Here is a 16,668-nt window from a genome sequence, read left to right as displayed (position 1 = left end):
AACTCATTGAGCATTTTAAAGCCATCTTTGATCACCCAGCAAAGGGCAAGGATGCAGGAGAAAGACTTCTCCAGCTGACACAAGGCACGACAACAGCAGCAAAGTACGTCCTCGTTTTCCACACCTGATCTGTGGAGAGCAGATGGAATGAATCTGCACTCTGTGCTGTCTTCTTTAAGTGGCTCAATGACAAAGTACAAACAGAGCTTGTAAGCAGGGATGGTCGTTTGTCCTTAGAGAAGCTCATGAAAATATGTTTGGATATGTTGCTAAAAGAGCAGAAGAAAAAATCCAAAGCTGGATCGAGCAAAAAAAAAGAAAAGAACAGACCTTTGAACTTACCGGGCTGTACAGAGGTGTGGATTCTGGTCTGTGGCAGCCCATCTTACTTCCCTCTTAAAGCGAGGAAAACCAAGCTCAACTGGACAAGTGACGCTGACAAGGTCATGTCAATTCACCACTGCACCTTTGCTGAAACACCCTGATCCCATCCAACAGTTCGTCGTGAATGGATATTAAGACAGGTGCCATTCTTTCCTGAACATATGGGTCTCCTGCAAAAGTGTATCTTCGTGTATATTTTCACAGGACATGGCCTTGCAGAAAGAAATGATCACATCAGAGACGAGGGACTTACGCTGACGGAGAAGCAACACGGGCTAGAAGGGGCAGCAGTTTGTTGTCTGGTACTCACAGACCATCAACACCTGGAATACCTCTGAAGAGCAAAGGGACTGAACCCCTGGCAAGCAGTGTGGGGATTCCAATATCTCATATCCTCCTGGTACCAAAAACACCAAAGTTGATGCACTCTCCAGGGTTCACCCTAATGACTGCAATCTCATAGAAATAATCTCTATTTTGCTCCCCTGACTTGTCCAGCTGCATTATAGGTAAGAGAGACTCATGGCATTGGTCATTCAGGTATTAGAAGCACAGCAAATCCTGAATGACAAATACTGTCAGCAATACTCAAGCCAGATGTCGAAAGGATTGTAAAGTCATGTTCTATCTCTGCTATTTCCATCCTTGTTCACCCCTTGCAGTAGAATGTGCACCACCCTTAAGGCTAGTTTACCAGATGTATTTCATGTCAATGAACCTATTGAACTCAACTCAGGTACTTTGGCATCGTAGATGATATTGTGTGAACAGAGCACCTCAGTTTACCTGGTGTATGTGAAGAGCTTTAATGAACTGAAACTGAACGTGATGGCAAGTCTCTCGTCTGGATATCACCCCCGGTCTAACTGAAAGCTTACAAGCTCAGAGGTTTTCTCCACAGCTACCAAAAGCTTCACTCAGCCATCTACTGGTCTAACCTCTAAGGTGATCAGCCCCCAGTATTACCCTTGCCAGATGCCAGATCCACAGAAATGCCAGCAGAAAGAGTGGTTCTAAAATGCCAAAAACATATAGAACAAACAAATGTCCAAATAAACAAGGCCATTTGATGACAGAAAGAACACGTTGACCATCATCACAGCAAAAACCCCACTTAAAGACCAGGCGACAGGTAATGGTCTACCACTAGAGACAAGAGTCAGGCTCCCCCATCATAAGATGGGCCAAATGTTGTGGGAAATCATGGTGAAATCCTGGATGAAATCAACAAGGTTACTGTAACATGTGAACAGACAAGAATGAAGCAGGATACGAATGTGAGGTGGCTTTACCGAGGACCATGGTGGACAAAGAATGAACCAGGAAACAAAAACACTGAAACTAGAAACAGAAATGCATAAAAAAGAGAACCTCAAACCAAAGACACAAACTAATGCAAGACCCCAGACTAAAGCGAACTCAAGGGCCTATATACACTGAACACACACCTGGGGCAGAGTAGACATGGGCGGAGTAACAGAACAGACACAGGTGAAAGGTGTGGCTAAGGGGCGGAGCAAGGGCAGGGACAGAATCAAAACAAAATAGGCACATGGCAGGGAAACAAGGAGCACGAGGACAGGGAAACAAGGAGCACGAGGACAGGGAAACAAGGAGCACGAGGACAGAGAAACAAGCACGAGGACAGGGAAACAAGGAGCACGAGGACAGGGAAACAAGGAGCACGAGGACAGGGAAACAAGGAGCACGAGGACAGGGAAACAAGCACGAGGACAGGGAAACAAGGAGCACGAGGACAGGGAAACAAGGAGCACGAGGACAGAGAAACAAGGAGCACGAGGACAGGGAAACAAGGAGCACGAGGACAGGGAAACAAGCACGAGGACACGGAAACAAGGAGCACGAGGACAGGGAAACAAGGAGCACGAGGACAGGGAAACAAGGAGCACGAGGACAGGGAAACAAGGAGCACGAGGACAGGGAAACAAGCACGAGGACAGGGAAACAAGGAGCACGAGGACAGGGAAACAAGGAGCACGAGGACAGAGAAACAAGGAGCACGAGGACAGGGAAACAAGGAGCACGAGGACAGGGAAACAAGGAGCACGAGGACAGGGAAACAAGGAGCACGAGGACAGGGAAACAAGGAGCAGGAGGACAGAGAAACAAGGAGCACGAGGACAGGGAAACAAGGAGCACGAGGACAGGGAAACAAGGAGCACGAGGACAGGGAAACAAGGAGCACGAGGACAGAGAAACAAGGAGCACGAGGACAGGGAAACAAGGAGCACGAGGACAGGGAAACAAGGAGCACGAGGACAGGGAAACAAGGAGCAGGAGGACAGAGAAACAAGGAGCACGAGGACAGGGAAACAAGGAGCACGAGGACAGGGAAACAAGGAGCACGAGGACAGGGAAACAAGGAGCACGAGGACAGGGAAACAAGGAGCACGAGGACAGAGAAACAAGGAGCACGAGGACAGGGAAACAAGCACGAGGACAGGGAAACAAGGAGCACGAGGACAGGGAAACAAGGAGCACGAGGACAGAGAAACAAGGAGCACGAGGACAGGGAAACAAGGAGCACGAGGACAGGGAAACAAGCACGAGGACAGGGAAACAAGGAGCACGAGGACAGGGAAACAAGGAGCACGAGGACAGAGAAACAAGCACGAGGACAGGGAAACAAGGAGCACGAGGACAGGGAAACAAGGAGCACGAGGACAGGGAAACAAGCACGAGGACAGGGAAACAAGGAGCACGAGGACAGGGAAACAAGGAGCATGAGGACAGGGAAAACACATGATAAGGGAAAGTATATAAGGGAAACAGATCCTTTGAACAAGGCAGGGCAAATTGTAATTTGTAATTTGTAGATATTGTTATATACGATACCCCAGCATTCTTTGCCAGACTGAAAACAAAACAATATTTACTTAATATTGTTACTAACTTAAACTATTGCAATATTTCATACTACAATTTATTGGCCAATGGCTAGTTGATATCGCCCCCCCCCCCCCCGTGTCTCTCTGTCTCTCTCTATCTCTCTCTCTCTCTCTCTGTCTATTTCTGTGTGCCTGTCTGTCTTTCTAGGTGATGGAATAGGTGATGTCTGAAGTACAGGGCACTGTGGAGTTTTCTGTGGAACTGCATAAATTTCACAATGTGGATCTCTTCCAGAGAGGGTAAGTTTGTCTGCACACTGTTACACTATGCCTTCAGAACATCTTATACTAAACACTACCTTCAGTTAACCCTATAATAAACACTGCTTCCTGACCACACAAGACTTCACATACCACATACTGCACGCTGCATCTGGCAGATGAGTTACATATATTTATCAAAATGACAAAGTGTGTGTTTGCTCCCTGGTTATTCCACTGTATTTACTTACCCTTACCTACATCCAAGATGGAAGTAGGTGTGGGTAATGGTTTAATGTAAAACGTAATACACTTATCTGAGTTAAAATGATAACAACAACAACAACAACAATAATAATAATGCAACCCAATTATTATGCATTATACTTGTTTAGATATTGTAATGAGGCAATACATATGATATTATAAGTTGCAGAAATGCAGCATAAGAAATACTTTATTAATCAGTTACAGTTGGCCCGGCTGGCTCGTTAAGAATGCAACAAATGGGAGACAACAACAACTTAGTGAATAAATGTATACATTTTATTTTAGCAAAAGTGGTTAACAGTTCCTACAGTCTACATAGCACACTCGGTTCACACATGAGAGTACAGGTACATATGAGAGTACAGGTACACATGGGAGTACAGGTACATATGGGAGTACAGGTACACATGAGAGTACAGGTACACATGGGAGTACAGGTACACATGAGAGTACAGGTACATATGAGAGTACAGGTACATATGACTACAGGTACACATGGGAGTACAGGTACACATGAGTACAGGTACACATGAGAGTACAGGTACACATGAGAGTACAGGTACATATGAGAGTACAGGTACACATGAGAGTACAGGTACATATGAGAGTACAGGTACACATGGGAGTACAGGTACACATGAGTACAGGTACACATGAGAGTACAGGTACATATGAGAGTACAGGTACATATGACTACAGGTACACATGGGAGTACAGGTACACATGAGTACAGGTACACATGAGAGTACAGGTACATATGGGAGTACAGGTACACATGAGAGTACAGGTACACATGAGAGTACAGGTACACATGGGAGTACAGGTACATATGAGAGTACAGGTACACATGACTACAGGTACACATGGGAGTACAGGTACACATGAGTACAGGTACACATGAGAGTACAGGTACATATGGGAGTACAGGTACACATGAGAGTACAGGTACACATGAGAGTACAGGTACACATGGGAGTACAGGTACATATGAGAGTACAGGTACATATGACTACAGGTACACATGGGAGTACAGGTACACATGAGTACAGGTACACATGAGAGTACAGGTACATATGGGAGTACAGGTACATATGAGAGTACAGGTACATATGGGAGTACAGGTACACATGGGAGTACAGGTACACATGGGATTACAGGTACATATGAGAGTACAGGTAGCCTATGAAGAGAGAAAAACTCTGTCTAGAGTGCTCTTGGTCCCTTTATAAGCCATTTTACCTAAATACTCTTGGGTGTGTTTCATAAAAAGAACCCCACCCCAGTCCTGCAATACCCAAACCAGGCAGAAGAGGACATGGGGGTCATCACACAATATACAAACACACAACATACAAAAACACATTACAACTACAAAAAGAGAAAGGAAATTTAACTCACAAAATCCCAGGCCCTTACTTTTCACAGAGCACAAAACATCATTGTAACCCCAAATATTTTCAAAAGTAGTCAGCTCATACACAACAGAATAAATTCTAAAATCTAACACTTCGTCAATCTTTTAAACACAATTACAATACTGCTGCCAGTCTGACCCTCGAACAAATCCACACTTCCATCTTAGATTGCCCTAGAAAAAAATTCAAGAGTTGACATTGTGCTTTCTTCTGTGTGTAATTGTACCCAAAAATAAGGAGTGTCCTTGTAAAACAACCCAAAACTGATAAAAAATATTTGCTAAAAGACTAAACAAAGACATCAACCTCAGGGAAATACCATATTACTGTGAAAAACTGCTTCCCTCATGCCACAATGCGGTCAGTGCAAATCTCCATTTCCCTAGATGTGGTGACACAAGGCGCCAAGACTTTCCATTCAAGTGGGCAGCTACTCTGTCCACATCGCACAGCTCAGGACCCACTGGTGTTACCAAAGAGAGGCAATCTTTCAATATCCACTCAGACAAAGACAGGTTCACGTCACACCCCCCAAGTCTCTGAAGCACCACATAGGTTAAAGGTCTCCACACCAGGTTTGCAGGCCCGGTGAGAAGTCTCTGCAAAAACCGAGGATAAAAGGCTGCAACCCTGCGGGCAAACTGTACAAGCCCCCGACTGCCATCTTCTTTAGATAAAAACAACACACTCTGAGAGATCCAGTGTAGCTTGTCCCAAAAGAAGTGCACTGACGCGGCTTGGAGATCGTGTGAGAGAGTTTGCCACAACTGACCAATCAAAAGTGACTACATACTGGTATCAACACCCCCTTAGGCCAAGGTTCAGTTATCACAGCTGTAGGAAATCACAGCTGGTAGGACAGTGACCTACAGTCTTGAATCTATTGACCATTTGTGATGTGCAGGGCCAACATGACCACTGTGAGATGATCTCTGTGAGAGAACACAGCTATGCACAGCAGTGGGAGTAGATGAGAACAAGACTCTGTAGACCAGAGCTTGGCCTACAAAACTCATGACCTTGGAGTTGTTAGCACTTTGCTCTACCTGCTCTAAGACGGGAGCTGCAGGAAGAGCCAGTGCCTACCCTGTGGCTTGCGTTTCCTATCATGCTTACAAGGGCTGTTGTGGGCCAGACTATGGTACAGCCATTAAAGCATTTTATGTATTCCAGCCCTAATGTACATACATAAAAGGCCAATGTGAATTAGAATAGGGCAAACTCTTATAATTACAATGGTGCAAAAGCCCTATTTTAAGTAGCTCTAACATAGAAGGTTTGTAAGTGTAAATGAATTATTGACTGTAGTTTATCTTGTTTCTTCTGTTAATAACTCTAGTATAAATTACTCTCTAAAATATGTAGCTAAACAGATCTACAATTACCCTACAGACACTTGGTTCAGCCGTGATAGCACAAAACCAGCTGCTTTCGCCCGATCCTTAAACATCAACTACACTCATTTTCTCTTGGATCATTTCTAATTATAAATTGACCCAGTAGAGTTCTATATAAGACAGCAGCAGTGTCAGAGAAGGAGAGTAAAGTTCTAGCGCACACACCACTGTGCTCACTTCCTCCTCTGAGCTGTCAGCCTTCTCCTGAGAGAGCGGGGCCCTCCTCCTGTGCCAGTCCCATAGAATAATCACGGCACTGATGCAAAGGAAAGATCACCCATAATGCCATACAATATGTAGGATGTGTGTGTGTGTGTGTGTGTGTGTGTGTGTGTGTGTGTGTGTGTGTGCACGGATTTGTGCTTATGCGTTTCTGTTCTGATTAATAACTGACATCTGGTTATAGCTCGGCTCAAACACCCATTTGGGACAGATTAAAAATTATTTCTTTTATCTTATCTATCTCTTTCTCTTTCTCTGTCCCTCCCTCTGTTATTTGGAAAAGCTCAATTATTTTCATATTAAAATAGCCTTTATTAAAAAGACAGAGCACTATTATTTACTTGGGTATCCTGATTTGCATCTTGGTTTTTTAGGTACCGGCCGCTGTGTAGCGCTACAGAGGTGGTATAATTGTATATCATATAAGAAGATGTCAGTGGAATGCCCAGAAGCATCACATGTGAGCAGATCTTTGATGAATCAGAGTGCAGTTAGTTCTACAGAGAAGCGTGTCGCACCAGTACAGTCTGTGTGGTAGGCTGAGACTGCAGTAAATCTCTGGTTTGAGTGCTTCTAGTGTCTATCACTGTAGTCTGAATCACTGTAAGTTTAAATCACCACTGTGTCTTGTCTTGTAATTAAATGGTGGTGTAAATCCTTCGCTGGCTTTAGTGTAATCTAACATAAAAAGACGAGTCTAAATTCCAATTTGATAAATCACTAAATGGCTTTGAAATACAAAACAGAAGATTTCGTAAAAATGTTTTTAGAATTATAGACTACTAGTATAAATGTGTAAATGGCCCTAAATTAGAAGACGTGAATAATTGTAGCGTAAATTATCAGTGCCGATAAGTAATCTAAATGAATCTAATAATCATTAAATGCCCCTACGAGTGTGACTGAGTGTAATGCAAAGCACTGTGGTTTAAATGATGGTACTGGGAAATCATCGCGTTTCAGGTGTATGGTGGTGTTAACATCTTATTGTCCTTTGTTTCTGAGATGTTTATTGTCATTTATAGTATATCCTGTCCTTGTGTTCAGCACTTTGGTCAACTCTTGTTTTAAATGTGCTTTATACATAAAATTTACTTACGAAATGGCAAAATCAGTGCACTGCAGGTCCATGGCAGCATAAATGACAGCACAAGGGAATCCAGCACAATGCAAGCCCATTCACTGATGCCTAACGGGCTGTTTGTGCTCAGCCCCTGAGGTCTGTGGAGCAGTACAATGTGATGAAAGTGATGAAACAAACAAACAGAAATCAAAGCAGAGCCACCATGATGGTTGCAGGACAGTCCCAGTTAGGCTGTAGGAAGTACTTCTGGAGAGGGAGAGCGATGAACCATACCATCCAACCAGAGGAGAACGTGCCATCAGCTGTGCTGAGTTGACGTCATCTGTCTGCAAACTTCTATGGGAGAATTACTTTTTATTCTTTAAACTGATAGTTGAAAGAAAGCGAGGAAAACTGATTTATTGTCACTTAACAACAAATAAAGACCAAATGCTGGAGTGAGGGTTTCATTATCTGGATTATTTACTTACATTTGTAGCGCTGTAATTGCCAACCAGATATGACAGTAGTGCAGTTGGAGACAGAGTTCTATAAGGGGAAAAATGCATTCAAATACATGACGGAAACTGTAATATGCAGAGTCATTAATGTAATGTATGTTAGTGAATTCACATTGCTGTCTTACAGCGCTACACAGCTTAGTGTGTTTCTCCTCTGCAATGAAGTTAGTTCACTTTATGAAAGCACTGAACTGTGCAGTGGTGTGGCTCACCCAAATTCTTTTTTTGTTTTATTGGTTTGATAACCATCAGATCAGATGTCCTTTAAAACCCATCATCACGAGATGACCTTAAATCTAATCTTCATGGACCACAAGATGGTCTTTAAAACCCACCTCTGTGGACCACAAGATGGCCTTAAACTCATATTCATGGACCAGCCAGTGGTCTTTTAAGACCATCTCTATGGACTACAAATGGCCTTAAAGCCCATCTCCATAGACCACAAGATGACCTTTAAATCCCATCTACATGGACCACAAGATGGCCTTAAAGTTTCATAGACCACCAGACAGTCTTTAAAGCCCATCTCTGTGAACCACCAAATGACCTTTAAAGCCCATTTCCATGGATCTCAAGATGGCCTTTATGCACTCAGAGCAGTTCACCACAGTCCGTATACAGTGTGGGTGAGTCAGATGTTTGCAGTTGTGTACTTAAGCCAGACGAACCAGGATCGGGTTGGCGCTGACCTGTCTGGGCTTTGATACAAGCCAGTGGACATGGAAGACAAGATGGCCTTAAGGCTAATTTTCATGGACCACCAGATGGAGAACCACCTAGCTAGTACTAGGGCCATCTGTATGTGTCAGTAATGTGTCATTTATTATTCATGGCCTGTAGGCGTTAATGGTTGCTCATTTGGACAGTGCTTGGCTGTTGTGCTGTGCAGTGAAGTGGTCAGTGAGGTGTACTAAGACTGCAGACAAGGGATTTTACACTGAGCACCAGCTCAGACTCAGCCATATCTAACAAGTGAACAAGCCCTGCCACGTCTTGTTTCACAGCAGGTATGTGTCCAATTAGGGAGATGATGTAAACCAGTGCCCTGCATCCCAAAAATATAGGTATCACTTCTTCATTAAGCACACCTTCTTAATAATTAATTATTAAGCACTAATTATGGCCAGCTTTGATATACTCTAACAGCTGGAAACCAACTATGGCATCAAGAACATGTTAAAGAGATGGATTAAATTGGGAAGCTCACTGAAGATGGATGAAAACTGCTTTTCCATGCCCAACCTGGGGTGTCTTGCACTGCATGTTAATAGGCATTTATAAAGGCTTCCAGGAGCAGAACCAGGTGTCATTAGAAGCCTACACACTCGCATACACACAAAAAGAAACCCCATAAAACAGCAATGGATCTCAGGCCTGGACTTGGAAAGCCCTGCTTACGACAGTGTACAGATGTACTAACCCCTCACCTTTCTGTGATTGGCTACAGGTTCTATCAAGTGAGGGCGGGTCTCAAGGTGTCCCCACGTGTGCCACACAGGTTAATTGCAACGATACCTGGCTACACAGGTAACAGCATAATGGTCTGTCTGTCTATCTATCTATCTATCTATCTATCTATCTATCTATCTATCTATCTATCTATCTATCTATCTATCTATCTATCTATCTATCTATCTATCTATCTATCTATCTATCTATCTAACACAAAGTCTTTCTTTTACAGTATCTAACTTTATTGTTGCTTGACAATATTTGTGACCCTGATGTAAGTGAGTGTGTGAGTGTATTTCTGTTCACTGTGTCCACCGGGTGCAGTGCCAGTGCACTGCTCAGCCCTGTGGTAAAGACACAGAGCCAGGCTAGTGCATGTACCAGTCACCCACACGAGGGAGCAGGAGCCTTCAGACAGATGCCAAGCACAGTCCTTCCCACAGACCTGCACCTGTGCTGTGTCCAGGTCTTTTGCCGTATAAACAAGACAGACGTTGTTTGTTGACTGTGACATTGTGACATCATAACCAGAGCTGTGGCTGATGTTAGATTCCACTCGCCCTGGAGAATAAGCCTGCCCACGGCAAGGCTGAACTGCCCTTGCTTTCTCAGCCAAACATAAATTAAATATGTATGTACAATATGTGCAATCTAATGACCATCTACCATTCTACGAGTGTTAACACTGTAATATATTTTTTAATACTTTGTGCTACCTTCTAAAATAATCTCCCATCTGAAGATTATTTTAGAATATTGTCAGATACTCTACTTGCTGTTAATATGAGCATCTGAGAAATTAATGATATTCTTAGTAGACATGAGCAAAAAGTACAATACAATGATACAAAACCTGATACAACTTGAGGGTTAGTACTTCAGGTGGTTGTTCTCTACCCAGAAGACAATGAGAGGGGAGTTAGTGCTTGCGATGGATTGTGATACACCTGTGGCCTTTGTTGCCGATTAAAATATACTCCTGTTCTACTGCACTGAGAAAGATGAGCTAGTCACAGGGAAAGCAGTGGAGCAACAGAGGATAAAGGCCCTGAGTGTGGAACAAAATGTGATCAGTGACCGCTATCTTACTTAAACTGCCATCAACTCAAAGACCAACAGGTTCTCAATAGACCAACTTAATTTCAGTCTTTGTCAAACATACACGGTGTAGAAATTCGCACAATCCAGCTCAAAGTTAACAACGGTCAAGGTCAGTTTGTAAAGTGTTTATAGCACCATTACGACATCAACAGCACGCTCTTATAGATGTTATTCCCCCTGAGAACCTTTGTTTTCTGTGACAACCAACACTGCTGTTTGTCTCAATTGCATAGTACTAACATCTAAATACACAGTGCCTAAAATGCTTCTGGGTCAAGCTTTCATTGGAAGTGCAGACTGCACCTGCAGCTGTTAGTGCTAGCCAATGCCTGCTGGGTCCCACCCTTACACACAAAGAGCCACGGGGAACCGGGGCTGGCTAAAGCCGGATGAATTGTAGCCTAAATGTTGTCCCTCATTTTGCAAGTTTGTACGAAAACACTTTGTCTGTTTTTTCTTTGTGAAAATAAAATTCATCATTCAGAAAGGTCTAATTGCTCAATAGACTGAAAGCAAGAATTCACAGAAGACAACACTCTAAGACATTCAAACATATACTAAGACTGGATAAAAAATATTCCAGTAATAAATTAAAGAAACAAAAATGGAATTATGTAAAATAATCATATAAAGTGTATTATATGCTATAATATTAATGTCATCTGCTTGTCTAGATTATGGTATTTGCTTATAACAGTATAACCAAAGATAAGACTATACATCAACTCTCTCCTGTTCCATTTCTTCATTCTTTAATTATATTCTCTCATTTTTCCTGCTAATGCATTCTTTCTGTCATTCTCTCTCTCTCTCTCTCTCTCTCTCTCTCTCTCTCTCTCTCTCTTTTTTTTTCTCACTTATCTTCTTGTTTCCTACAGCCCAAGGTTAGGCTGTGAACTCTGGGCAAGAGCCAGCTTGAAACAACCACAGGAGCATTCTCTCTCTCTCTCTCTCTCTCTCTCTCTCTCTCTCTCTCTCTCTCTCTCTCTCTCTCTCCCTCTCTCTCTCTCTCTCTCTCTCTCTCTCTCTCTCTCTCTCTCTCTCTCTCTCCCCCTCTCTCTTTCTGTCTCTGACTCTGTTTTTCTCTGTCTCTCTATCTATCTCTCCCTGTCTCTTGCTGTCACTCTCTCTCTCTCTCTCTCTCTCTCTCTCTCTCTCTCTCTCTCTCTGTCTGTGTCTCTCTTCCATGCTCCCTCATGTTCTGTGTAGATTGTTACAGATTCATAAAGATTTGTACACACACCCCGCAGTTTATCTCTGGAGGTGTGGGAAGCCTCTTGCTACTTAGCTGACTTCCCGGGCTGTGCTGTATCTTAGTAATCTGTTTGGACCATTGCCTGTTTGTACACGGCAGCTGAGCATGCCCTATCTGCTTGACCTTGAACAGATATACCGGGCTTGTCTGTGCATCGATGCAAGCTGCTTCTTGAATGGGTTACGAGCTCCAGGTCAGTTGATCCGGTCAGACCAGGAAGCTAGTCCCTCTCAGGCCTTGCACAGAAACGCAGTTTCCTCCAATACTCCATGTCACAGTAATCACGGGACAAAGTCATGTAATTGGCCACAACTGCTATTTCACACATTATTCATCTTTGTCATGTTTTAATTGGTAGTGTTTGTAGTACAAGTATGGCAGTGATTAAGCCTATCCGACAGAGGGAGAGAGGGTGTTTGGGGGCCAGTGAAAGTATGCTTTCACCCTCTCTAGTTCAAGGTAGCTTTACTGGTGTGACTGTGTCAATTCTGCCAAAGAATTCTGTCTCTCTCCCACACACACACACCCCAACTCTCACAGGCTTGTAATATTACCTTCAGCGAGGTTTTAATGATTTGGCACATCCCTCTTGTTGATGTCAGCAAACAAGAAAGAAGTAAAAAGAGTCTAAAAGGACAAGGATGTGCCAAATCATCAGCGTGTATACACACACACACACACACACACACACACACACACACACACACACACACACACACATACACACACATACACACACGCACACACGCGCGCACACGCACGCGCACGCACGCGCACGCACACGCACGCACACACACGCACACACGCTCACACACACACACACACATATACACACACACCAAAACTATCTTTCCTAAACTAACTTCTTGCTCTTTGGAAAAAGTAATGAATTCCTTCCTCACTTTTTCTGCCTTCTGTCCTTCCGCACCTCCATCTCTCCATAGGCGAGTGTGGCTTCAGCAGTGCAGGGGTGCACGATGGCGTGGTGTTCAGTCGGATATTTCAGATCCTCTACAGGAATGAGGAAGTCACACTGGAGGACCGCGTGACATTCAGGGTCCACCTGCTGCTGGATGGAGACCGGGTCAGTCTCATTAAGATGTTCAGTCTCAGACACTGATTTGCTCTCCTAACACCAGCCTTCTTGAACTGAGACCAGCTGCACAGTTTATGACAGCTGTTCTCAGACCTGGTCCTGCCCAGCAAAAACTCCAGCTCTAAATTAACAGCTAAACCACTAGACGAATTCTTAACCATGCGGTTGTGTACAGACGGACTTCTAAGTGTTAACTTTAGCTCTGAGGCTTTGACTATGTGAACACAGATGCAGAGTCGACTAGCAAATCGATGTGCTGGTACCATGAAATTCAGTCATGTGCTTTGGGTCAGAAGAGGAATCTTGGTATCACAGTCAAATTTTGTAGGAATGGGTACGGATTGATGGAGGGATGGAAGAAAGGATGGAAGAGTAAGGCGGAATATGTGCGTTGGGTCATAACGCGAATCTTTTTTTACTACGTTTACCAGCTCTATCCTGGAAGTTCAAGCAGTTTCAAAATCAGATTTCCACGAGGTGAGCGAAATGAGAAGAGCTGAAAACGGTTCGCCTGGCGAGCCAAAGGAGATGCATCAGAGTGAAATGCAGTCAAACATGCTGGATTAAGAGCTGAATCCTTCCGTAGGGTCGGTGGCACTGACCTCAACGAGAATGTGAAGCAACGGATTTCTGTGGAATGAGGTAGAGATTAAAAGACCGACAAAGACCAACAAAGGTGCAAGTCCTTAAGTTGTTAATTAACAAGGACGGCCACGTCGATGGCTTCGGGTCAGCCGCCAAATGCGCGCCTGGTTGCGCCGCCTCCACAGTAGCATCACAAAGCAAAGTTCACCGCGACTCTTATTTTTAGATCTCATTACTGGGAGAAAACCGCAGACGCCTGGCGAAAAAGGGCCCTCATGACACGCCACCTAATTTTAAACATGTCAGTCGTGCTCCCTTTCTTCTCTGAGAGTGGGAACAGGCCAAGGAGGGAATAATGAGAAATGTGATGGTTCAAATCTGAGAAGACTTCCTGTCTCTTTCTCACTGTTTCTTTGTCCCTCTCTCTCTCTCTTTCTCTCTCTCTCTTTCTCTCTCTCTCTCTTTTTCTCTCTCTCTCTCTCTCTTTCTCTCTCTTTCTCTCTATCACGTGTATATATGTCAGCTCACTACGAACTCACCAGCACTGCTGGATTTCTGCTGGACGTCTTTTTGTTCTTGCGGTATGTTTATTAAATCTGATTACCATCTGGACACGGCCCTCTGTTCTCTGTGCACTTTAAGCAATCCGTTACAGTCTCAGACAATCGCAAAGACCAGTGCGCCTGGACTCTCATCTACGACCCTGTCACATGCTTTCGATTGGATGTTTGATTAAAAGCTACAGCCTTCTTGTGGTTGAACCCTTAATTGTAAAATATTGATTATGTAGGCGATGTATTGTGTCCTGTCCATGGGATGCAATAATAGTAAAGTGGCTGTGATTGTCATTGCCTTAACGACCCACTGACATTCTCTGGGGGTAGTTATGGTGATTTTGGACTGCTGACTACAACGTCAGAGTCTTGTCAGTTTGATTGGTAGTTGTCAGTCGCTCTGATGGATGATGGCTTGCTTGTCAGCTTTTTGTTTGATTGACGTCTGGCTGCTTCTGTCCGCTCAGGTGGAGGAGGTGTTGAACGAGGTGAACTTCCAGCTCAGGATTGACCTGCACTTCACCGATGTGGAACAGCAGTAAGTACTGCTCCCCTTAGCACTTTGGACATGGCAACATCTGCTGAGCTCTGCACTTCTGACCGCAAACTGATTTTATATCTGTTCAAGCTTTCTCTTTCTCTCTCTCTCTCTCTCTCGCTCTATATCTCTTTCTTGCTGAATTCTTGTGAATTGAGGGTTGAGGTCATGTGTTGGGGCCTGGGGCAGGAACTGAATGCATCAAACACACATGTGTGTGAGGAAGAATAAGTTTTCAGTGAAGAGGAAGGTTTAGTGTTCAGTGAAGATGAAGGTTTTATTTGAAGTGGCACAGCATGTGGTATAAAATTGATATGAGGCATAATTGGGCTATTTTCCGACATACATTTACTAAACGTTATGCTATGGTGCACAAAAAGAGACAAAAATGGCACCAGAGGGATACTCCGTTCTCTCTTACCTTAGCTTGCCTTCCTTTTATCATCCTTAATCATTTTTACGTAACTTGCATAGGTTTATCAATTTTAGTCCTTTGTTGATGCTGAAAACCCCGCTAGTTGTAGGGATTCTTGACCCCAGGAAAGTGGTTTAAAATGTAGAGCAGTCAGAATGCACAATCCTCAACCTGAATGTCTCTTTCCAGTACATCTCAGACTGACACTGAGTTTCAGCTGTCAAGAACTTCATAGTAATGTTGGTGTTCGCTACCAATATGGTGTGATGATACGGAGAGGTGGTGACATAATGCTGTTTGGAAATCGATTCCCTGTTTCATGTTGCTGTTTGGAAATGACTGACTTTGATTTGAAGCACAAATCCCTTTCCACCATCAGGTTTTCACTGCAGAAATCTTGATCCATAACATCTTTGTGTGTGTGTGTGTGTGTGTGTGTGTGTGTGTGTGTGTGTGTGTGTGTGCGTGCGCGCATTTGTGTGTGCATGCCTGTGTGTGTGTGTGTGTATGTGTGTGTGTGTGTGTCTGTGTGTGTGTGTGTGTGTGTGTGTGTCTGTGTGTGTGTGTGTGTGTGTGTGTGAGTGTGTGTGTGTGTGTGTGTGTGTGTGTGTGTGCATGCCTGTGTGTGTGTGTGTGTGTATATATGTGTGTGTGTGTGTGTGTGTGTGTGTGTGTGTGTGTGTGTTTCAGACTGGCTGATATCTCCTCTGTGCCTGTGATCAGCAGTAGGACGCTGGGTCTTCATCTCCACCCACAGACAGGCCTCCATCACCACCTTCCTGTCATGTTTGACTACTTCCACCTGTCCGTCATCTCCATCACTGTTCATGCCTCCCTAGTTGCTCTGCACCAGCCGCTGATGAGGTAAGCGCACCTAACTCCAACCTGATTTTCTCCCAACCTATCATGGACCAATCGAAGCTGCTCTCTGCAGCAACCAGGGATTGGACACCTGCACTCAGTTGTGCTCTACCTGCTCACCCAAAGCAACACTTAAGCTTTGAACTTGAGACAACGCAAACCAAGGCTAGCTACTTAAATCACATTTTAAATTAAATATGATGTCAGTTATACGATAAAGTATGGAACTATCATTCCAAAATCCAGCAGCCACTGACCGTCTTCATAACTGGTGAATATATGAAAGAAAATGGCTACAGTATAATGTTTATTTGTAGCCAGTTAACATTTTTTTAAATGTAGGTGTGCCTGTGATAGATTTGAAAGCAAAGTCTTCCAACTCAGACTTTATTAAAACAAATGTTTCTCATTATTTAAAATTTCCTC

At 43.8% G+C, this 16,668-nt stretch overlaps 1 protein-coding gene across 1 annotated transcript in view; it reads left to right on the top strand.

Annotated features, from left to right (window-relative positions):
- The window catches only part of fam135b (family with sequence similarity 135 member B), a 49,828-nt gene that overhangs the window by 12,692 nt on the left and 20,468 nt on the right, over positions 1 to 16,668 (top strand). The window contains exons 2-6 of the mRNA XM_027016250.3: positions 3,442 to 3,533; positions 9,833 to 9,912; positions 13,138 to 13,277; positions 14,896 to 14,966; positions 16,072 to 16,245. Coding sequence (XP_026872051.2) covers positions 3,457 to 3,533; positions 9,833 to 9,912; positions 13,138 to 13,277; positions 14,896 to 14,966; positions 16,072 to 16,245 — 542 coding nt within the window. The 5' untranslated portion in view covers positions 3,442 to 3,456. The remainder of the gene's footprint in view (positions 1 to 3,441; positions 3,534 to 9,832; positions 9,913 to 13,137; positions 13,278 to 14,895; positions 14,967 to 16,071; positions 16,246 to 16,668) is intronic.

Source organism: Electrophorus electricus, chromosome 4 (genome assembly GCF_041902795.1).
Source record: "Electrophorus electricus isolate QZ-2024a chromosome 4, ASM4190279v1, whole genome shotgun sequence".
NCBI classification, from domain to species: domain Eukaryota; kingdom Metazoa; phylum Chordata; class Actinopteri; order Gymnotiformes; family Gymnotidae; genus Electrophorus; species Electrophorus electricus.
This window is presented reverse-complemented; position numbering and strand designations above follow the sequence as displayed.